Source organism: Diabrotica virgifera, chromosome 8, assembly GCF_917563875.1.
Source record: "Diabrotica virgifera virgifera chromosome 8, PGI_DIABVI_V3a".
NCBI classification, from domain to species: domain Eukaryota; kingdom Metazoa; phylum Arthropoda; class Insecta; order Coleoptera; family Chrysomelidae; genus Diabrotica; species Diabrotica virgifera.
Genome location: NC_065450.1, coordinates 76,265,676 through 76,284,674, shown reverse-complemented (window position 1 = coordinate 76,284,674; position 18,999 = coordinate 76,265,676). Strand labels below are relative to the sequence as shown.

General features: G+C 34.7%; 2 protein-coding genes across 2 annotated transcripts; one reads left to right on the top strand and one right to left on the bottom strand.

Annotated features, from left to right (window-relative positions):
• Positions 1-294: 294 nt before the first annotated feature.
• Positions 295-1,848, bottom strand: LOC126890183 (matrix metalloproteinase-18-like). The gene has a single exon (XM_050659038.1). It carries the CDS (start codon positions 1,846-1,848, stop codon positions 295-297), a length of 1,554 nt encoding a protein of 517 aa, XP_050514995.1.
• Positions 1,849-10,019: 8,171 nt separating this feature from the next.
• On the top strand, positions 10,020-11,573 carry LOC126890182 (matrix metalloproteinase-18-like). The gene has a single exon (XM_050659037.1). The coding sequence runs from the start codon at positions 10,020-10,022 to the stop codon at positions 11,571-11,573; it is 1,554 nt and encodes a 517-aa protein (XP_050514994.1).
• Positions 11,574-18,999: the final 7,426 nt, after the last annotated feature.

Genomic DNA, 18,999 nt, shown 5'->3' with positions numbered 1-18,999 from the left:
TAAATTTCTATAAAATATATACCATATTTTATTTCCTTCGCGCTTAATGAACCTTAATGTACTTTAAAATAATGGATGGTGTAGCGTACAATGACAATTCATGGATTTCCCTCTAATTATGCACCACCTGCTCTTTACAAAGAACATTGAATTTCTAAATCAAATACGATTTCAAGATCGTATATATGAAACTGTCACAGTTATTAATCCCATATTAGATATCGTACAATAGAAATAAGGGATATAATAAAATGAGGATAACAAGTATATTATTTCATATAATATATTACAAAGTTATTTATAAAAAGAGCCAACTTTATTCAGTAAATATTTCAACTGTGTAACTAAGCCATCATCTGGACAAGGAATCCCGAATAAGTTCCAATTAAATCTGCCAATTTCGATCATTTTCTTTGTAAACTCATTATATTTGTAATAAGTGCTGCCATCTAGAAAGTATAAATGACCGTCTATGTATTTAAACACTGATTTAACGGTGGTCGGTACTCCAGGAAATATGTCCTTTATAAGGCCTCTGCTAATGACTAGGTCTATTAGATCGTCATATTCGATGAATGATGTATTGTCATACCATATATATGTTTTTCCGGTGTGAGTCTGAAATACCACATTTATCTCAGCATGGGGTGGTAATACAAACAGAGGTATATCTCTTGAAATAGTTATGCTGGGAAATGATACAGAGTACATAGTGTTATTTGATGCTACAATTAAGTTCCCAGCTATATTCTGAAACACATGCGAGATATTTCTTATTTGTTTAGGTAAATAAGTACTCAAATGCTCTGGATTATTTGGTACCATGTGTCCATTTAGATCATTTTTCCACACAAATCCTTCATGTATTATATACATATGATGGTTTTTAAACTGAGGATCATATGCTAGAAAGAGAATATTGGGATATTCAATAACACAAAAATGTGGTGTAGCTTTCGTTGATTGTTGAGGTATAATCTCGTTTGGTCTAGGACGGGATCTTGTAGTATGCACCCTCGATATATGCGACGTTGACCGTGTTGGTGCACTAGTTTGTGTAGGGATATATGCATCTGTACTTTTGCGTCCGTATAAAGCCTCTAAGCCACTAATATCATCTTGACTAATATTTCCTACTTTATTATGGTACCATGGATACATTATAGCTGACTCATCGTTACTGTGTAATAATCCTAAACTGTGACCGATTTCATGAAGAATAACCATAAAGAGATTGGTGAAATCATAATCTGTATCATTCAAATTATAACTCCATTTTTCATCCAAGTCTAAATGTATTTCTACGCAAGTATCATTATCGATGGGAAAATAAGAATGTGCTAATTTTCCACCAGGACCATCAAACTGAATTCCACACTTTTGGTTCCCCATACAGTTGGAGCGAAAATAATGTTTTCTTTTAACTGCTGTTATAGTGATATCTGGTTTCGGAACAGGAACAGTCACTCTAGTAAAATGCAAATTTGAAGCATCTTCCCACATTTTAAAGGCTCGTTCAACTAATTGAATTATACCTTTCACATGATTCGCCTGGGGAAAATACCATCTTAGATTATGTTTATACCATTTTCCCTTAAGAGAGTAATCGTTTTCGCCAGTTTGACATCGAGGTTTTTGCATTAATGATATGGTTTCATCGTTTAGTGTACCATCCACATATAAATTATATTGTTCTTGGAAATGTAGGAGCGTTGTATTGAAATCTGCTATAGAATTGTTATCTATATATCCATATCGTTGAAGAAACTTCATAGCATCGTCTTCGGAAAAGGCGTCTGTTGCTGCTATGAAACGCAGAAGTAGAACACATATTAAAAACACCTCCATCCTTGTTTATATTCAAAATAGACTGATCCATAATTGTATAAGCATCAATTTATATAATCAAATAACACGTATGATAGAATACCAAAGAGGCCTTATACGTGGTATTTTCTTAAACCAAACATCACATCATAATTCATCATTCAAAATCCTTTAATTTAAGTTGTCATATGATAAGTTTCGACAATTAATGCTAATATTAAGTGGTAGGATTTCAAAGAGGCCTTATACGTAACATTTTGGTAAAACAGACACCACAACGTACTTTAACATTCAAAATCATTTAATCTGTGGTGTCATATGACAAGATTCGACAATTAATACTAATAATAAACTCACAGAAGCCTTATGCAGAACATTTTGTTAAAACAGACATCACAACGTAATTCATCATTCAAAATCCTTTAATTTGATGGGTCATACATCGATTTCCGCTTATCCGTTCAAAAGATATATGGTACAGTACCATAAAGGCCGTTGCGGTAGCTTGGTCGAACTGCAAACGCTTATTTATTGTTATTGACACTAAAACAAAACCATTGGCATAGAAAGATCGCTTATCGCAGTTTGATCTCTAGCAAATCCTAATTCGCTCAATTTTGCACCAAGTGCTCCATACAATATACCATTAGAAAGGTATTTTTATGCATATTACGAAAATCACTGACCAAGTGCGATACGATCATTATGTATGACCAAAAACATCATAAAACGAACCAACGTCAAATTCTCAATACTTTTGTACTAATACATATCGATATAAAATTTATTTATAGGATACCAAAAAGGCATTATACGTGGCATTTTGTTAAAACAGACATCACAACGTAATTCATCATTCAAAATCCTTTAATTTGATGGGTCATACATCGATTTCCGCTTATCCGTTCAAAAGATATATGGTACAGTACCATAAAGGCCGTTGCGGTAGCTTGGTCGAACTGCAAACGCTTATTTATTGTTATTGACACTAAAACAAAACCATTGGCATAGAATGATCGCTTATCGCAGTTTGATCTCTAGCAAATCCTAATTCGCTCAATTTTGCACCAAGTGCTCCATACCATATACCATTAGAAAGGTCTAGACGCTCACGAAGAAGAAGAAAAAGAAGTTGCATTTGAAATGTGGGTGTACCGACGCAATCTTCGTATATACTAGACCGAACATGTAGCCAACGTGGAACTAATCCACATAATCGGAAAATGGAAAGAAATCGTGAACACAATTTATTATCAAGGGCAAAATAGACAGTACGCAAGGGTTGGTCAGAAGAAAACATTCGTGGGTCCAAAATCTGTGGAAGTGGTTTGGATGCACATGGATGCGCATTGCGCAATGCGAATGTTTACGTTTGGTCGAACTATTCAGAAGTGCCGTACGTAAGCAACATCAGAATTTCCAAATTAATAGCCAACGTTCACAATGTACTTAAAGAAGAAATGTAAAATCAATATCAAATCCTAGTATATTTTACGAAAATATTATATAATTTGTATGAAATGAATAATCAAAGACTTAGAATTATTTTTATAAATATTTTAAACTGCATTTTTACAGATCAAGAAGGTCAACTCTGACGTAAATAAGTTGTTATCAAACTACATTTTTACAGGTCAAAAAGGTCAACTCTGACGTAAATAAGTTGTTATCAAACTACATTTTTACAGGTCAAAAAGATCAGTTTTATGATGCGGTTTCTACTAATAAAAACGATAAATATATTATTTTGTTCTAGAATTTTAAGCTCAGATAAGAGAGGGTATAAAATGACAGAATCTAACAAGAACATTGTAGATGAGCGAAGGAAATAGTGAATTCAGTGAAGTGTGTGTGTGTGTGTGTGTGTGTATACTTTTATAAGGTAGGTGTATTTAGTAAATGTAGAGATTTCTTGTTTTCTGCAATTATTTTTAGCACATAATAACAAATTAATATAATTTTATTTCTTTTAAAGGTATTTGATTATACGGTTTATTTCTAATTTCTAATTTGATTTACAAATATTTTTTATTTCTTGTTTTTTCCGAATTGTATTACCTGTCCTCATATTTTTTGTTGATTTATGTTTTATTTTCAAAAATAATGCCTTTTGATGACACATGTAGCAAGTACTTAGTCTTGTTTTGTCATTTTCTTGTTATAAGACAGAAACGAGACGGGATTTGATTGCTATCTACATTAGGATAATAGTATTTTATGGTTTATTTCTTGTTTTTATAAATTGTATGATACATCTGTCCTTATATTTTTAAATAATTTTACGATTTATTTAAAAAAATAGTAGCTTTTTTATGCTACATTCTACCGTATTCCTTCTTTTTAACAATATACTACCAAGTATAGCTGATTCTCAGTATGACAGTAATGAATTTTTACCAGTATGAGAGTAATCGTGTTGCATTTTATTTTATAAAAATAAATTGTCAATCTTAGTGCTGCATTGGGAAAGTATAAAAACACTATGCGTTATTTTATTATTTTTATTTAAATTCGTACTAGTACACTGTTAAAGTTGGAAATAAAAAAACTAGATGCCCTAGCCGATTTATTTTAACATTTTCACACATGGACCTAACGGCATAACGGTTAAACGATGGTGTCTCGCATTCTATGTCTGTGCGCTGTTTAAATTGTCAATTAGATTGTTCATCACTATTGCGACGTTTTTTTTTCTAATTTTTCTTGGCATTTTCAAAGCAGCCTCGACGATGTGGTTGCTCATTTTTAAACAAAGGCTTGATGAGTTTATTAAATTTATCCGGAAATGCTTGATGTCTCAAATATTCTCTGGAATCTCTATGTATACATGTGACTTCTAATATTTTTTTATAATTAAGGCTGTCCTTTGTCGTAGTCTTGTGGATTTTTATAAAATAGTAAATTATATAGCCCACAAGTAGCTGTATACTTGTTATCGTTAATCCAAACATTTTTGGGAGTAAATTTGATTTCCTTATCGCCCATCATCCATTTATCAGTTTGCCAAACATACTGTGGATCGTAAGCTCTATCAATATTTGGTGAATGATGCCAATATGTTTGAAGGTGTTCATCTTCTTCGTCTATGCTCTCTTCGCCCTTCAGTTGCATATTTTTTAAGTAATTGTGTTGGTATCCGCTGGTCTCTTCAGTAAGCTCCTTGACACATGTACACACCAAATAATTTCATAACTGTTCTGATATCGAACAGATATATTTAGACCAGTTTAAAACCTGTTCAGACCTGTTCACCACCTGTTCAAGACCTGTTCAAGACCTGTTCGAGACCTGATCGAGACCTGATCGAGACCTGTTCGAGACCTGATCGAGACCTGTTCGAGACCTGATCGAGACCTGATCAAGACCTGATCGAGACCTGATCGAGACCTGTTCGAGACCTGATCGAGACCTGTTCCGAGACCTGATCGAGACCTGTTCAAGACCTGTTCAAGACCTGTTCGAGACCTGATCAAAGCTGATCGAGACCTGTTCGAGACCTGATCGAGACCTGTTCGAGACCTGATCGAGACCTGATCAAGACCTGATCGAGACCTGATCGAGACCTGTTCGAGACCTGATCAAGACCTGATCGAGACCTGATCGAGACCTGATCGAGACCTGATCAAGACCTGTTCTAGACCTGTTCGAGACCTGTTCGAGACCTGTTCGAGAGGATCCTGGACGCCCATATAAAAAGCATGGAAAACGGAAAGTCTACCTTGGACAGAGGAGTCCTGTGATGGACATTTAAGTCAACCTTAGACAAAAATTCAATACAAATTAAATGGGTCAATTCTCTATTAGACATGATACAGTTTAGCTTGGACTGAACTATTATAAATAAAATTCCAAGAGTTATCACATTCGAAAATTTATCTTTACGCATGCGCCATTCACGCGGTCAAAGGTCAAAGTCTCGTTGTCTAGACCTGCAATAATTAACCAAGTTAATCCAACAATTTCGATATAATTTGTTGATAAATAATATGTAACATCTTGGTATTTTATTTCGTAATACAAAAAACACTTTTCGAATGTGATAACTCTTGGAATTTTATTTATTCCCGTCTCGTTTCTGTCTTATAACAAGAAAATGACAAAACAAGACTAAGTACTTGCTACATGTGTCATCAAAAGGCATTATTTTTGAAAATAAAACATAAATCAACAAAAAATATGAGGACAGGTAATACAATTCGGAAAAAACAAGAAATAAAAAATATTTGTAAATCAAATTAGAAATTAGAAATAAACCGTATAATCAAATTATATCGAAATTGTTGGATTAACTTGGTTAAATAATATGTAACATCTTGGTATTTTATTTCGTAATACAAAAAACACTTTTCGAATGTGATAACTCTTGGAATTTTATTTATAATAGTTCAGTCCAAGCTAAACTGTATCATGTCTAATAGAGAATTGACCCATTTAATTTGTATTGAATTTTTGTCTAAGGTTGACTTAAATGTCCATCACAGGACTCCTCTGTCCAAGGTAGACTTTCCGTTTTCCATGCTTTTTATATGGGCGTCCAGGATCCTCTCGAACAGGTCTCGAACAGGTCTCGAACAGGTCTAGAACAGGTCTTGATCAGGTCTCGATCAGGTCTCGATCAGGTCTCGATCAGGTCTTGATCAGGTCTCGAACAGGTCTCGATCAGGTCTCGATCAGGTCTTGATCAGGTCTCGATCAGGTCTCGAACAGGTCTCGATCAGGTCTCGAACAGGTCTCGATCAGCTTTGATCAGGTCTCGAACAGGTCTTGAACAGGTCTTGAACAGGTCTCGATCAGGTCTCGGAACAGGTCTCGATCAGGTCTCGAACAGGTCTCGATCAGGTCTCGATCAGGTCTTGATCAGGTCTCGATCAGGTCTCGAACAGGTCTCGATCAGGTCTCGAACAGGTCTCGATCAGGTCTCGATCAGGTCTCGAACAGGTCTTGAACAGGTCTTGAACAGGTGGTGAACAGGTCTGAACAGGTTTTAAACTGGTCTAAATATATCTGTTCGATATCAGAACAGTTATGAAATTATTTGGTGTGTACATGTGTCAAGGAGCTTACTGAAGAGACCAGCGGATACCAACACAATTACTTAAAAAATATGCAACTGAAGGGCGAAGAGAGCATAGACGAAGAAGATGAACACCTTCAAACATATTGGCATCATTCACCAAATATTGATAGAGCTTACGATCCACAGTATGTTTGGCAAACTGATAAATGGATGATGGGCGATAAGGAAATCAAATTTACTCCCAAAAATGTTTGGATTAACGATAACAAGTATACAGCTACTTGTGGGCTATATAATTTACTATTTTATAAAAATCCACAAGACTACGACAAAGGACAGCCTTAATTATAAAAAAATATTAGAAGTCACATGTATACATAGAGATTCCAGAGAATATTTGAGACATCAAGCATTTCCGGATAAATTTAATAAACTCATCAAGCCTTTGTTTAAAAATGAGCAACCACATCGTCGAGGCTGCTTTGAAAATGCCAAGAAAAATTAGAAAAAAAAACGTCGCAATAGTGATGAACAATCTAATTGACAATTTAAACAGCGCACAGACATAGAATGCGAGACACCATCGTTTAACCGTTATGCCGTTAGGTCCATGTGTGAAAATGTTAAAATAAATCGGCTAGGGCATCTAGTTTTTTTATTTCCAACTTTAACAGTGTACTAGTACGAATTTAAATAAAAATAATAAAATAACGCATAGTGTTTTTATACTTTCCCAATGCAGCACTAAGATTGACAATTTATTTTTATAAAATAAAATGCAACACGATTACTCTCATACTGGTAAAAATTCATTACTGTCATACTGAGAATCAGCTATACTTGGTAGTATATTGTTAAAAAGAAGGAATACGGTAGAATGTAGCATAAAAAAGCTACTATTTTTTTAAATAAATCGTAAAATTATTTAAAAATATAAGGACAGATGTATCATACAATTTATAAAAACAAGAAATAAACCATAAAATACTATTATCCTAATGTAGATAGCAATCAAATCCCGTCTCGTTTCTGTCTTATAACAAGAAAATGACAAAACAAGACTAAGTACTTGCTACATGTGTCATCAAAAGGCATTATTTTTGAAAATAAAACATAAATCAACAAAAAATATGAGGACAGGTAATACAATTCGGAAAAAACAAGAAATAAAAAATATTTGTAAATCAAATTAGAAATTAGAAATAAACCGTATAATCAAATACCTTTAAAAGAAATAAAATTATATTAATTTGTTATTATGTGCTAAAAATAATTGCAGAAAACAAGAAATCTCTACATTTACTAAATACACCTACCTTATAAAAGTATACACACACACACACACACACACTTCACTGAATTCACTATTTCCTTCGCTCATCTACAATGTTCTTGTTAGATTCTGTCATTTTATACCCTCTCTTATCTGAGCTTAAAATTCTAGAACAAAATAATATATTTATCGTTTTTATTAGTAGAAACCGCATCATAAAACTGATCTTTTTGACCTGTAAAAATGTAGTTTGATAACAACTTATTTACGTCAGAGTTGACCTTTTTGACCTGTAAAAATGTAGTTTGATAACAACTTATTTACGTCAGAGTTGACCTTCTTGATCTGTAAAAATGCAGTTTAAAATATTTATAAAAATAATTCTAAGTCTTTGATTATTCATTTCATACAAATTATATAATATTTTCGTAAAATATACTAGGATTTGATATTGATTTTACATTTCTTCTTTAAGTACATTGTGAACGTTGGCTATTAATTTGGAAATTCTGATGTTGCTTACGTACGGCACTTCTGAATAGTTCGACCAAACGTAAACATTCGCATTGCGCAATGCGCATCCATGTGCATCCAAACCACTTCCACAGATTTTGGACCCACGAATGTTTTCTTCTGACCAACCCTTGCGTACTGTCTATTTTGCCCTTGATAATAAATTGTGTTCACGATTTCTTTCCATTTTCCGATTATGTGGATTAGTTCCACGTTGGCTACATGTTCGGTCTAGTATATACGAAGATTGCGTCGGTACACCCACATTTCAAATGCAACTTCTTTTTCTTCTTCTTCGTGAGCGTCTAGACCTTTCTAATGGTATATGGTATGGAGCACTTGGTGCAAAATTGAGCGAATTAGGATTTGCTAGAGATCAAACTGCGATAAGCGATCATTCTATGCCAATGGTTTTGTTTTAGTGTCAATAACAATAAATAAGCGTTTGCAGTTCGACCAAGCTACCGCAACGGCCTTTATGGTACTGTACCATATATCTTTTGAACGGATAAGCGGAAATCGATGTATGACCCATCAAATTAAAGGATTTTGAATGATGAATTACGTTGTGATGTCTGTTTTAACAAAATGCCACGTATAATGCCTTTTTGGTATCCTATAAATAAATTTTATATCGATATGTATTAGTACAAAAGTATTGAGAATTTGACGTTGGTTCGTTTTATGATGTTTTTGGTCATACATAATGATCGTATCGCACTTGGTCAGTGATTTTCGTAATATGCATAAAAATACCTTTCTAATGGTATATTGTATGGAGCACTTGGTGCAAAATTGAGCGAATTAGGATTTGCTAGAGATCAAACTGCGATAAGCGATCTTTCTATGCCAATGGTTTTGTTTTAGTGTCAATAACAATAAATAAGCGTTTGCAGTTCGACCAAGCTACCGCAACGGCCTTTATGGTACTGTACCATATATCTTTTGAACGGATAAGCGGAAATCGATGTATGACCCATCAAATTAAAGGATTTTGAATGATGAATTACGTTGTGATGTCTGTTTTAACAAAATGTTCTGCATAAGGCTTCTGTGAGTTTATTATTAGTATTAATTGTCGAATCTTGTCATATGACACCACAGATTAAATGATTTTGAATGTTAAAGTACGTTGTGGTGTCTGTTTTACCAAAATGTTACGTATAAGGCCTCTTTGAAATCCTACCACTTAATATTAGCATTAATTGTCGAAACTTATCATATGACAACTTAAATTAAAGGATTTTGAATGATGAATTATGATGTGATGTTTGGTTTAAGAAAATACCACGTATAAGGCCTCTTTGGTATTCTATCATACGTGTTATTTGATTATATAAATTGATGCTTATACAATTATGGATCAGTCTATTTTGAATATAAACAAGGATGGAGGTGTTTTTAATATGTGTTCTACTTCTGCGTTTCATAGCAGCAACAGACGCCTTTTCCGAAGACGATGCTATGAAGTTTCTTCAACGATATGGATATATAGATAACAATTCTATAGCAGATTTCAATACAACGCTCCTACATTTCCAAGAACAATATAATTTATATGTGGATGGTACACTAAACGATGAAACCATATCATTAATGCAAAAACCTCGATGTCAAACTGGCGAAAACGATTACTCTCTTAAGGGAAAATGGTATAAACATAATCTAAGATGGTATTTTCCCCAGGCGAATCATGTGAAAGGTATAATTCAATTAGTTGAACGAGCCTTTAAAATGTGGGAAGATGCTTCAAATTTGCATTTTACTAGAGTGACTGTTCCTGTTCCGAAACCAGATATCACTATAACAGCAGTTAAAAGAAAACATTATTTTCGCTCCAACTGTATGGGGAACCAAAAGTGTGGAATTCAGTTTGATGGTCCTGGTGGAAAATTAGCACATTCTTATTTTCCCATCGATAATGATACTTGCGTAGAAATACATTTAGACTTGGATGAAAAATGGAGTTATAATTTGAATGATACAGATTATGATTTCACCAATCTCTTTATGGTTATTCTTCATGAAATCGGTCACAGTTTAGGATTATTACACAGTAACGATGAGTCAGCTATAATGTATCCATGGTACCATAATAAAGTAGGAAATATTAGTCAAGATGATATTAGTGGCTTAGAGGCTTTATACGGACGCAAAAGTACAGATGCATATATCCCTACACAAACTAGTGCACCAACACGGTCAACGTCGCATATATCGAGGGTGCATACTACAAGATCCCGTCCTAGACCAAACGAGATTATACCTCAACAATCAACGAAAGCTACACCACATTTTTGTGTTATTGAATATCCCAATATTCTCTTTCTAGCATATGATCCTCAGTTTAAAAACCATCATATGTATATAATACATGAAGGATTTGTGTGGAAAAATGATCTAAATGGACACATGGTACCAAATAATCCAGAGCATTTGAGTACTTATTTACCTAAACAAATAAGAAATATCTCGCATGTGTTTCAGAATATAGCTGGGAACTTAATTGTAGCATCAAATAACACTATGTACTCTGTATCATTTCCCAGCATAACTATTTCAAGAGATATACCTCTGTTTGTATTACCACCCCATGCTGAGATAAATGTGGTATTTCAGACTCACACCGGAAAAACATATATATGGTATGACAATACATCATTCATCGAATATGACGATCTAATAGACCTAGTCATTAGCAGAGGCCTTATAAAGGACATATTTCCTGGAGTACCGACCACCGTTAAATCAGTGTTTAAATACATAGACGGTCATTTATACTTTCTAGATGGCAGCACTTATTACAAATATAATGAGTTTACAAAGAAAATGATCGAAATTGGCAGATTTAATTGGAACTTATTCGGGATTCCTTGTCCAGATGATGGCTTAGTTACACAGTTGAAATATTTACTGAATAAAGTTGGCTCTTTTTATAAATAACTTTGTAATATATTATATGAAATAATATACTTGTTATCCTCATTTTATTATATCCCTTATTTCTATTGTACGATATCTAATATGGGATTAATAACTGTGACAGTTTCATATATACGATCTTGAAATCGTATTTGATTTAGAAATTCAATGTTCTTTGTAAAGAGCAGGTGGTGCATAATTAGAGGGAAATCCATGAATTGTCATTGTACGCTACACCATCCATTATTTTAAAGTACATTAAGGTTCATTAAGCGCGAAGGAAATAAAATATGGTATATATTTTATAGAAATTTATTATGGATATCTAAACATTACATTATAATTCATTAATCCATGATTAATACATTTACATTTAAAAAAAAGCCGTTCAGATTCATCGTTGGAGCAAAATGTTGTGAATTCATTATTTTTCTTTATGTGATGTATAAGTTTGCATGCATATCCTCTTCTCCGATGGTTAGGTAAAGTGTATACGTAATCTAATACTCTTGGTACATCGTATTTTCCGAGTGGATCAAAGTCACGTTTTGATAATAGTGCAAATGATGCTGGTACTCCGCTGACATAAAGGATATAGCAAGTAACTTTTGTGTTTGTCATCCATTGATCAATAAGTATGTCATTTACATTTAACTGCTTAATTTTTCTGAATGCGCTTGGACCTCTGAACAACTCAATTTTTTCCATCTTACTTCATCGAATAATTGATTGATACTGATTTTTGCTTTATTACAATTAGCGATAACCAAACAATTAAAAACCAATGTATAAATATCCCTATCATCACTATAACTTGATCTTTTTGACTTGTAGTTTGACCTTTTGACCTTTACAGTTTTCACTTATTGACGTCAATTTCTCTGATTTAGTTTTAAGTTTTCGATAGCCTGTCACAAAACAGGAGTCGGAAAAAAATCTAGTTTTAAGATTAGATAACCTAGAGTTATCGAACAAATTTACCCTCAATAATTCATTTTGAATACTACAGAACATAGTACCGAATGAATTAACACCAAAGTATCGATGTTTTAACATTAATTAGAATACGTAAAAGATGTCTAACAGATCAATAAAAAGATGTCTACTAAACCAAGTTACATAATAATGAGCTGATCTTAGTACGTAAGTTACGTATATTGCTATTATTAAACATATTATCATATAATGTAAAATAATTCATTCCTACTAACCATCATCCTTACTAACATGGCGGTCGATGTAGTCGTACCTTCACGTTGGTGACTGCTGTTACGAACATATTTTTGTTTTTTCAACAAATTTATGTTCGACCGAATTGACTACCTTTCATTCATTGCATGCTTACATCATTTTTTATACATCGCTTTACACACATTCCGTCGCTTAGTTAGTAACATTATTTTATTAACGTTTTTAGATACTTATTTTAACCATTAGTTACTGCTTGACTGTCGTTGCTAACATTTTTTCAAACAGTCTTTGTAGCTATGCACTCTAAATTAATTTATGGTCATAGGTAAAATATAGTTCATGTATTTTTTATTACTGCTTATTACACTATGTTAAATGCCTTTTCTATGTCGACATATACATCATACCAGTATGTTTCCATTATTAACCCGAGACTGGAAGTACACTACCAACCTACAAAATACAATATTACCCGACTTACCGTAGATAAAATAAAGTATGCAACTCACAATACCATTTGTATTTGGTGATTTTCATAATATTACCTGACTTTCTGTAGATAAAATATTGTATGCAACTCACAATACATCTGTATTTAGTAATTTACATTTCTTTGCAAAGAGCAGGTGTATGATTGGAGGGAGATCCATGTATAGTAGTACTCAATCAGAGAATATAATATTGAGGATGTTTGTTGGTTTGGGCATACTGTAAGAATGGTATACGCTCTTCGACATATACTATTTCTAGTAATACCTCATAGGCTGCTGTAGGGTATATCGTTTTCAGCGACACCTCGTCTGTATCTTTTATGAATTGTTTTGAGAGAGAGAGAGAGAGAGAGAGAGAGAGAGAGAGAGAGAGAGAGAGAGAGAGAGAGAAATAGGCTGAAGGAGTGTCTTTTACGCTGACATATAGATGCTAGATTGCTTGGACATACTTACAAGTTGTAGCCGGCGGGCATGAGAAGTCGGTTTGTTTGATAAAACGAAAGAACTCTAATAGACGAAATCTAATCTCACATTTTTTTGACACATTAAAATAGGTCCAATAGCAATGAAGATACGATATAGTGCTGTTTTGGTACTGTTGTCATGTTTGTTTTTTTCTATTGGCGTATCTCCATGCATTCTATTTCTCTTACACTAAAATCAGATCAATAGCAACGGAGATACTAAATAGTGCCGTTTTGGTGATGACTATGTGTGTTTTTTTTGTCTCAACATATTCATTACCCCTCTTGTTTCGTTTAACGTTCTAATCATTAAAATCAGATCAATAACAACGGAGATATGTAGTAATGCCATTTTGGCAACATCTTTGCGTTTGTTTTTTATTTTATTGTATTCGCTACCCCCTCCAGTTTTCAACCATACCTCACACTTCACGATCCTACGAGCCGTCTCGCCTCCACTACAAATCGAGACAAAAACGAGCAGAATGAACCTTAGCGATTTTATTCGTTTTCCCATAAGAAATAACATGGGGCGCCTCCACCAAATAGCCAGAACTCTCCTAGCTCTTTTACTATCACTTTTTTTCTTTGACTTGCTAGCTATGTGTATGCCAAATTTCATGTCAATCCAAGCAGTTCTTTAAAATTTAAAGGTTTTGCAATATTTTACCGTTAAAGAACGGACTAATTATAGTTTTTCAATAACAAAACATGACCGCACTAGAGCTACAAGTTTAGGTGTTGTGCGTGAGAAAACGAGTCCAACCTGCACTCTGAAAATTTCCAGAAAGTGGTAGACTCTCTAAAACAAAGCAGCTAACACCATCTTTAAGACTTTTGTAATCATTTTCAAAAAGGACGGTTGTAAAGGATTTATATTAGCATCCAAAAAATAAGAGTTAATCCATATCGATTTAATTTAAAAGTCTTAAGCAAATATTATTTCCATGCATTGTTTGAATTTCGTAAATGGGTGACATTGGTTTTGTAATCTAGGCCACGCATTTTAAAAACACCGAAGTCAGCAATTATACTGCTATTAGTAATTCACGGTCACATTCAAGTATGGTCAATCATAACAAACAATTGCGATTTATTTATGGATACGTAGAAAGTAAAGAAAGAGATTATTCATTATTCAGAAACCGACGTGGTTAGAGTAGAGACGTTATCCATTACACCAACTAGTTACTGTCGTACATGGTGACTTAAATAAATATATTTCGGTAATTATTGTTTCAACTTAATCAACCCCATCATCGGGGGGTAAAGGGGTAGAATGCGAATATATGGAGTTGATTCCAGTTTACCCCACTTAGCCTCTTCTACTCAAATCCGACTCTCACCTTCACGCTGGTACTTCCTGTTAAACCGAGCAACCCCGCCGGAGATCCGGTATCAAACCCGGGTGGAAAGTGGGGTCGGGAACGGACGAGAGCGGGTGAAATGGTCCTCCGAAAAGGGGATTGTGCTATGGGCCGGCGTCCCGTACATATGAAAATTTTGAAGCCACGAAACAGAAACTATTGCCTCGGAACAAGACGGATACTCGATATAAAAGACACACGCAACGGAATAAGGATATTTGCATAGGTACGTGGAATGTGTTAAGTTGGTACAGACCTGGAATAGCGACAAGAACCATTAGACAACTGCAAGAATATAACATGGATATAACAGCAATACAGGAAATAAGATGGACAGCAACGGGAAATTTAGAAATGGAAGATGTTATAGTTTTTTGGTCGGGTAGTGAGAACAGACATGAATACGGATGTGGATTCGTAACTGCAAAAAGATTAAAAACAGCAGTGATAGATTTCAAGCCAATAAACGAACGTATCTGCTATATTAGACTCAAAGGTAAGTGGTTCAATCTCACTATATTCTCAATTTATGCCCCAACAGAAGATGCCGAAGAAGATAGGAAGGACGAATTTTACGAATTACTAGACCAACAGTATAAAGCAGCGCCAAAACATGACATCAAAATAGTAATGGGGGACTGTAATGCTAAACTAGGTAAGGAAGACTATTTAAGAGAAGTAATTGGTAAACATAGCCTACACGATACAACAAATGATAATGGACACCGGCTAACACAATTCGCAATATCTAATAACATGATTATTAAATCCACCCAATTTTAAAGAAAGGACATTTACAAGGTCACATGGGTGTCAAATGATGGAAGAACACGTAACCAAATAGATCATGTCCTCATTGATGCAAGACACTCTAGTAGCATTATTAATACACGAAGTATGAGAGGAGCTGACAGCGATAGTGATCATTTTCTTGTAAAATCAAAGTTGAGAACACGAATATCAGTACAGAAGATGGAGCAACAAGAACAAAGAGAAAGATGGGACATACAAGCTCTTCAAACACCAAATAAAGAACTGGAGTACCAAGTAGCCATAAGCAACAGATTTCAATTGCTGGGAGAGGAAGACCAAAATGTAGACCTAGGAGATGCATGGCAGCGAGTGGCATCAGTGATAGAACAAGCAGCGAAAGAAACCATTGGGAAAAAGAGGGCTCGCCCAAAACAGAAATGGTTTGACAAACAATGCGAAGAAATGCTGGAAACAAAAACTCACAAAAGAATGAAAATGCTACAAAACCCTACAGATGAGAACAAAGCAGATTTTCGCAGAACGAGGGCACAGACAAGGCAGCTACTCAGAACTAAAAAGAGAAGCTACATAGAACAGCAAATACGAGTAATGGAAATAAGTGGCGAGAGGAATCAAATAAGAAAATTCTTTAGGGAAGTGAAGACAGTCAGACAAGGTGGAAATGTTGGGGTAACACAAGCTATGAGAAATGAAGCAGGTGAACTGATAATGATGGAAACAGAAATCGTAGAGCGATGGAAGGAATACTTTTGGAATTTACTAAATATTGAAAGTGAGATGGAGGAATCAGAGACTACATTTCATTCTGCAGATGTGGAAATACCACCACCAACACTCCAAGAAGTAAAGAATGCAATAGCATCTCTTAAAGATCACAAAGCACCAGGAAATGATGGTATAAATGGAGAATTGATAAAAAAAGGAAACGTTTTACATCAAAAATTGTATGACATTATTCTCAGAGTATGGCAACAGCAGAAAATGCCTAGAGAATGGAATGGAAGCGTTATAATACCCATACATAAGAAGGGAAATAAAGAGCAATTCCGAAACTACAGAGGCATATCGCTTATTAGTACAGCGTATAAGATTCTATCAATTATCTTACTAAAGAGACTCACTGCGTATTCGGAAGATATTCTAGGCGACTACCAATGCGGCTTTCGAAGTGGAAGGTCAACAATAGATCAAATATTTACCATCCGACAAATATTAGAAAAAAACTGGGAATTCAACCGAGATGTACACCAAATCTTCGTAGATTTCCAGCAAGCATATGACCCGATAAAAAGAAGCAGACTATGGCTAGCAATGCTAGAAATGGGAATACCAAGAAAATTAGTGCAGCTCACTCAAATGTGCGTGGCAGACTCATATGCACAGGTAAAGATAGGAAACAGAACATCGATGCCATTTAGTATAACATCAGGGCTTAGACAAGGAGACCCTTTATCACCATTGCTATTCAATTTGGCTTTAGAATACGCAATAAGTAAAATATCGTCTGAACTAACAGGGGGATTCGCAAATCGAGGATCAAAACTATTGTTGGAAATAGAGCATTATACTCCCTATCATCATTATTAAGATCTAAGCTGCTGAAAAGACAATCTAAATTAAGACTGTACATGTCAATTATTCGCCCAGTTGTTACATATGGGAGTGAAACATGGACTCTATATCAGCGAGAAATAAATAAATTGCTGATATTTGAAAGGAAAGTCCTCAGAATGATATTTGGTCCTCAAAGAGATGAATTGACAGGAGAGTGGAGAAGGCGCCGCAATGCTGAATTGGTGACTCTATATGGTACTGAAAACATCGTCAGACATATAAAAGCTAATCAGATAAGATGGGCAGGTCATGTAGTAAGATCAGAGGAAGACAGAGTGCTAAAGACAGTGTTCTTCGAGAGACCAGACGGTAGAAGATCAGTGGGCCGTCCCAGAAAAAGATGGAAGGATGATGTTGAAACCGATCTATCTAGGATTGGGGTACAACAATGGCAAATCGAAGCGCAAGATCGCAGACGATGGAGGGCCATAGTGGATGCGGCGAGGACTCACCCCGAGTTGTAAAGCCAGTCAAGAAGAAGAAGAAGAACCCCATCATCGGGTGTTGCAACTCCCGTACCACCATACGGTGTACTGGGGACTATGATGTATGTATACATGAGAAAAAAACTTTGTGTTCCTTAGGAATTTTCGTCCTGTTTAGTTTAAATTAGTAAAAAAATGTAAGAATTCAGATCCACTATAAAAAAAGCCATAAATGTGTGAAACACGAAATTGAAAAATCAGGAAAACTTTTACTACAGACAAGCCGACAACTCCATAATTTATTCTCGGAGAAAAATGTTAAAGAAATGGTAATAGACATGTCGAAAATCAAGCAGAATGTCGGTAGGGTGAAAGTTTAACAAAACCGGAATCAGGGACCCCTGACGTTCTAGACTAGTCCCGGAAATAGGTCATTCAGGAATTTGATGTCTTAGATAAAAAACAGGAACACTTTTTTTACACAAAAAATACAACGTGGAGACATTATTGTAAAATGCAATACTGCATTAAAAAATACAGGGTGGTTCATCTTATTCGCCTCGGTCTCTGTACGGAAAACCACTTGATATTTTAAAAAAATTTCTTCACAGAAATATACACGGCCTTTAATACTACAATCTAAAAATTATGTGAATTATACAGGGTGCTCCAAGAAAGAGTGGTATATCAAAGTTATATTTTTTCTTATGGAATGCCCTATATCTGATGACATTATTGAATTAACCTTAAAAAATAAGCTATACTTTCATAAGGGTTCCCTATATCTAAATATCTGTATTGGTGCCATGAAGACAACTCCTATTGAGCCCCTTTATGTTGAAGCACTTGAGCCTCCAATTTCTCTTAGAAGACATTTTAGTCCTGTCGCCAGGGGGGGTACAACGGCCTCCTTAATTCAGATGGACTTACCCAAGATTTTTTTATATATTTTGACCCGTAGAATACGAATTTTTTGGGTAACAGTTGATCCGGATGTCGATAAGATTGTTATAGACAAAGAACTTGAGGAATTACATAACAGCGATTTCTGGCAAAACAAAACATCTTTTTGTATTTTCTGCGTCATTTTAAGCAAAAAATGTTCCTACAAGTTTTTTCGT

Coding starts and splice junctions, on each gene's coding strand:
- LOC126890182 (XM_050659037.1), top strand. CDS start 10,020: ATGGAGGTGTTTTTAATATGTGTTCTACTTCTGCGTTTCATAGCAGCA.
- LOC126890183 (XM_050659038.1), bottom strand. CDS start 1,848: ATGGAGGTGTTTTTAATATGTGTTCTACTTCTGCGTTTCATAGCAGCA.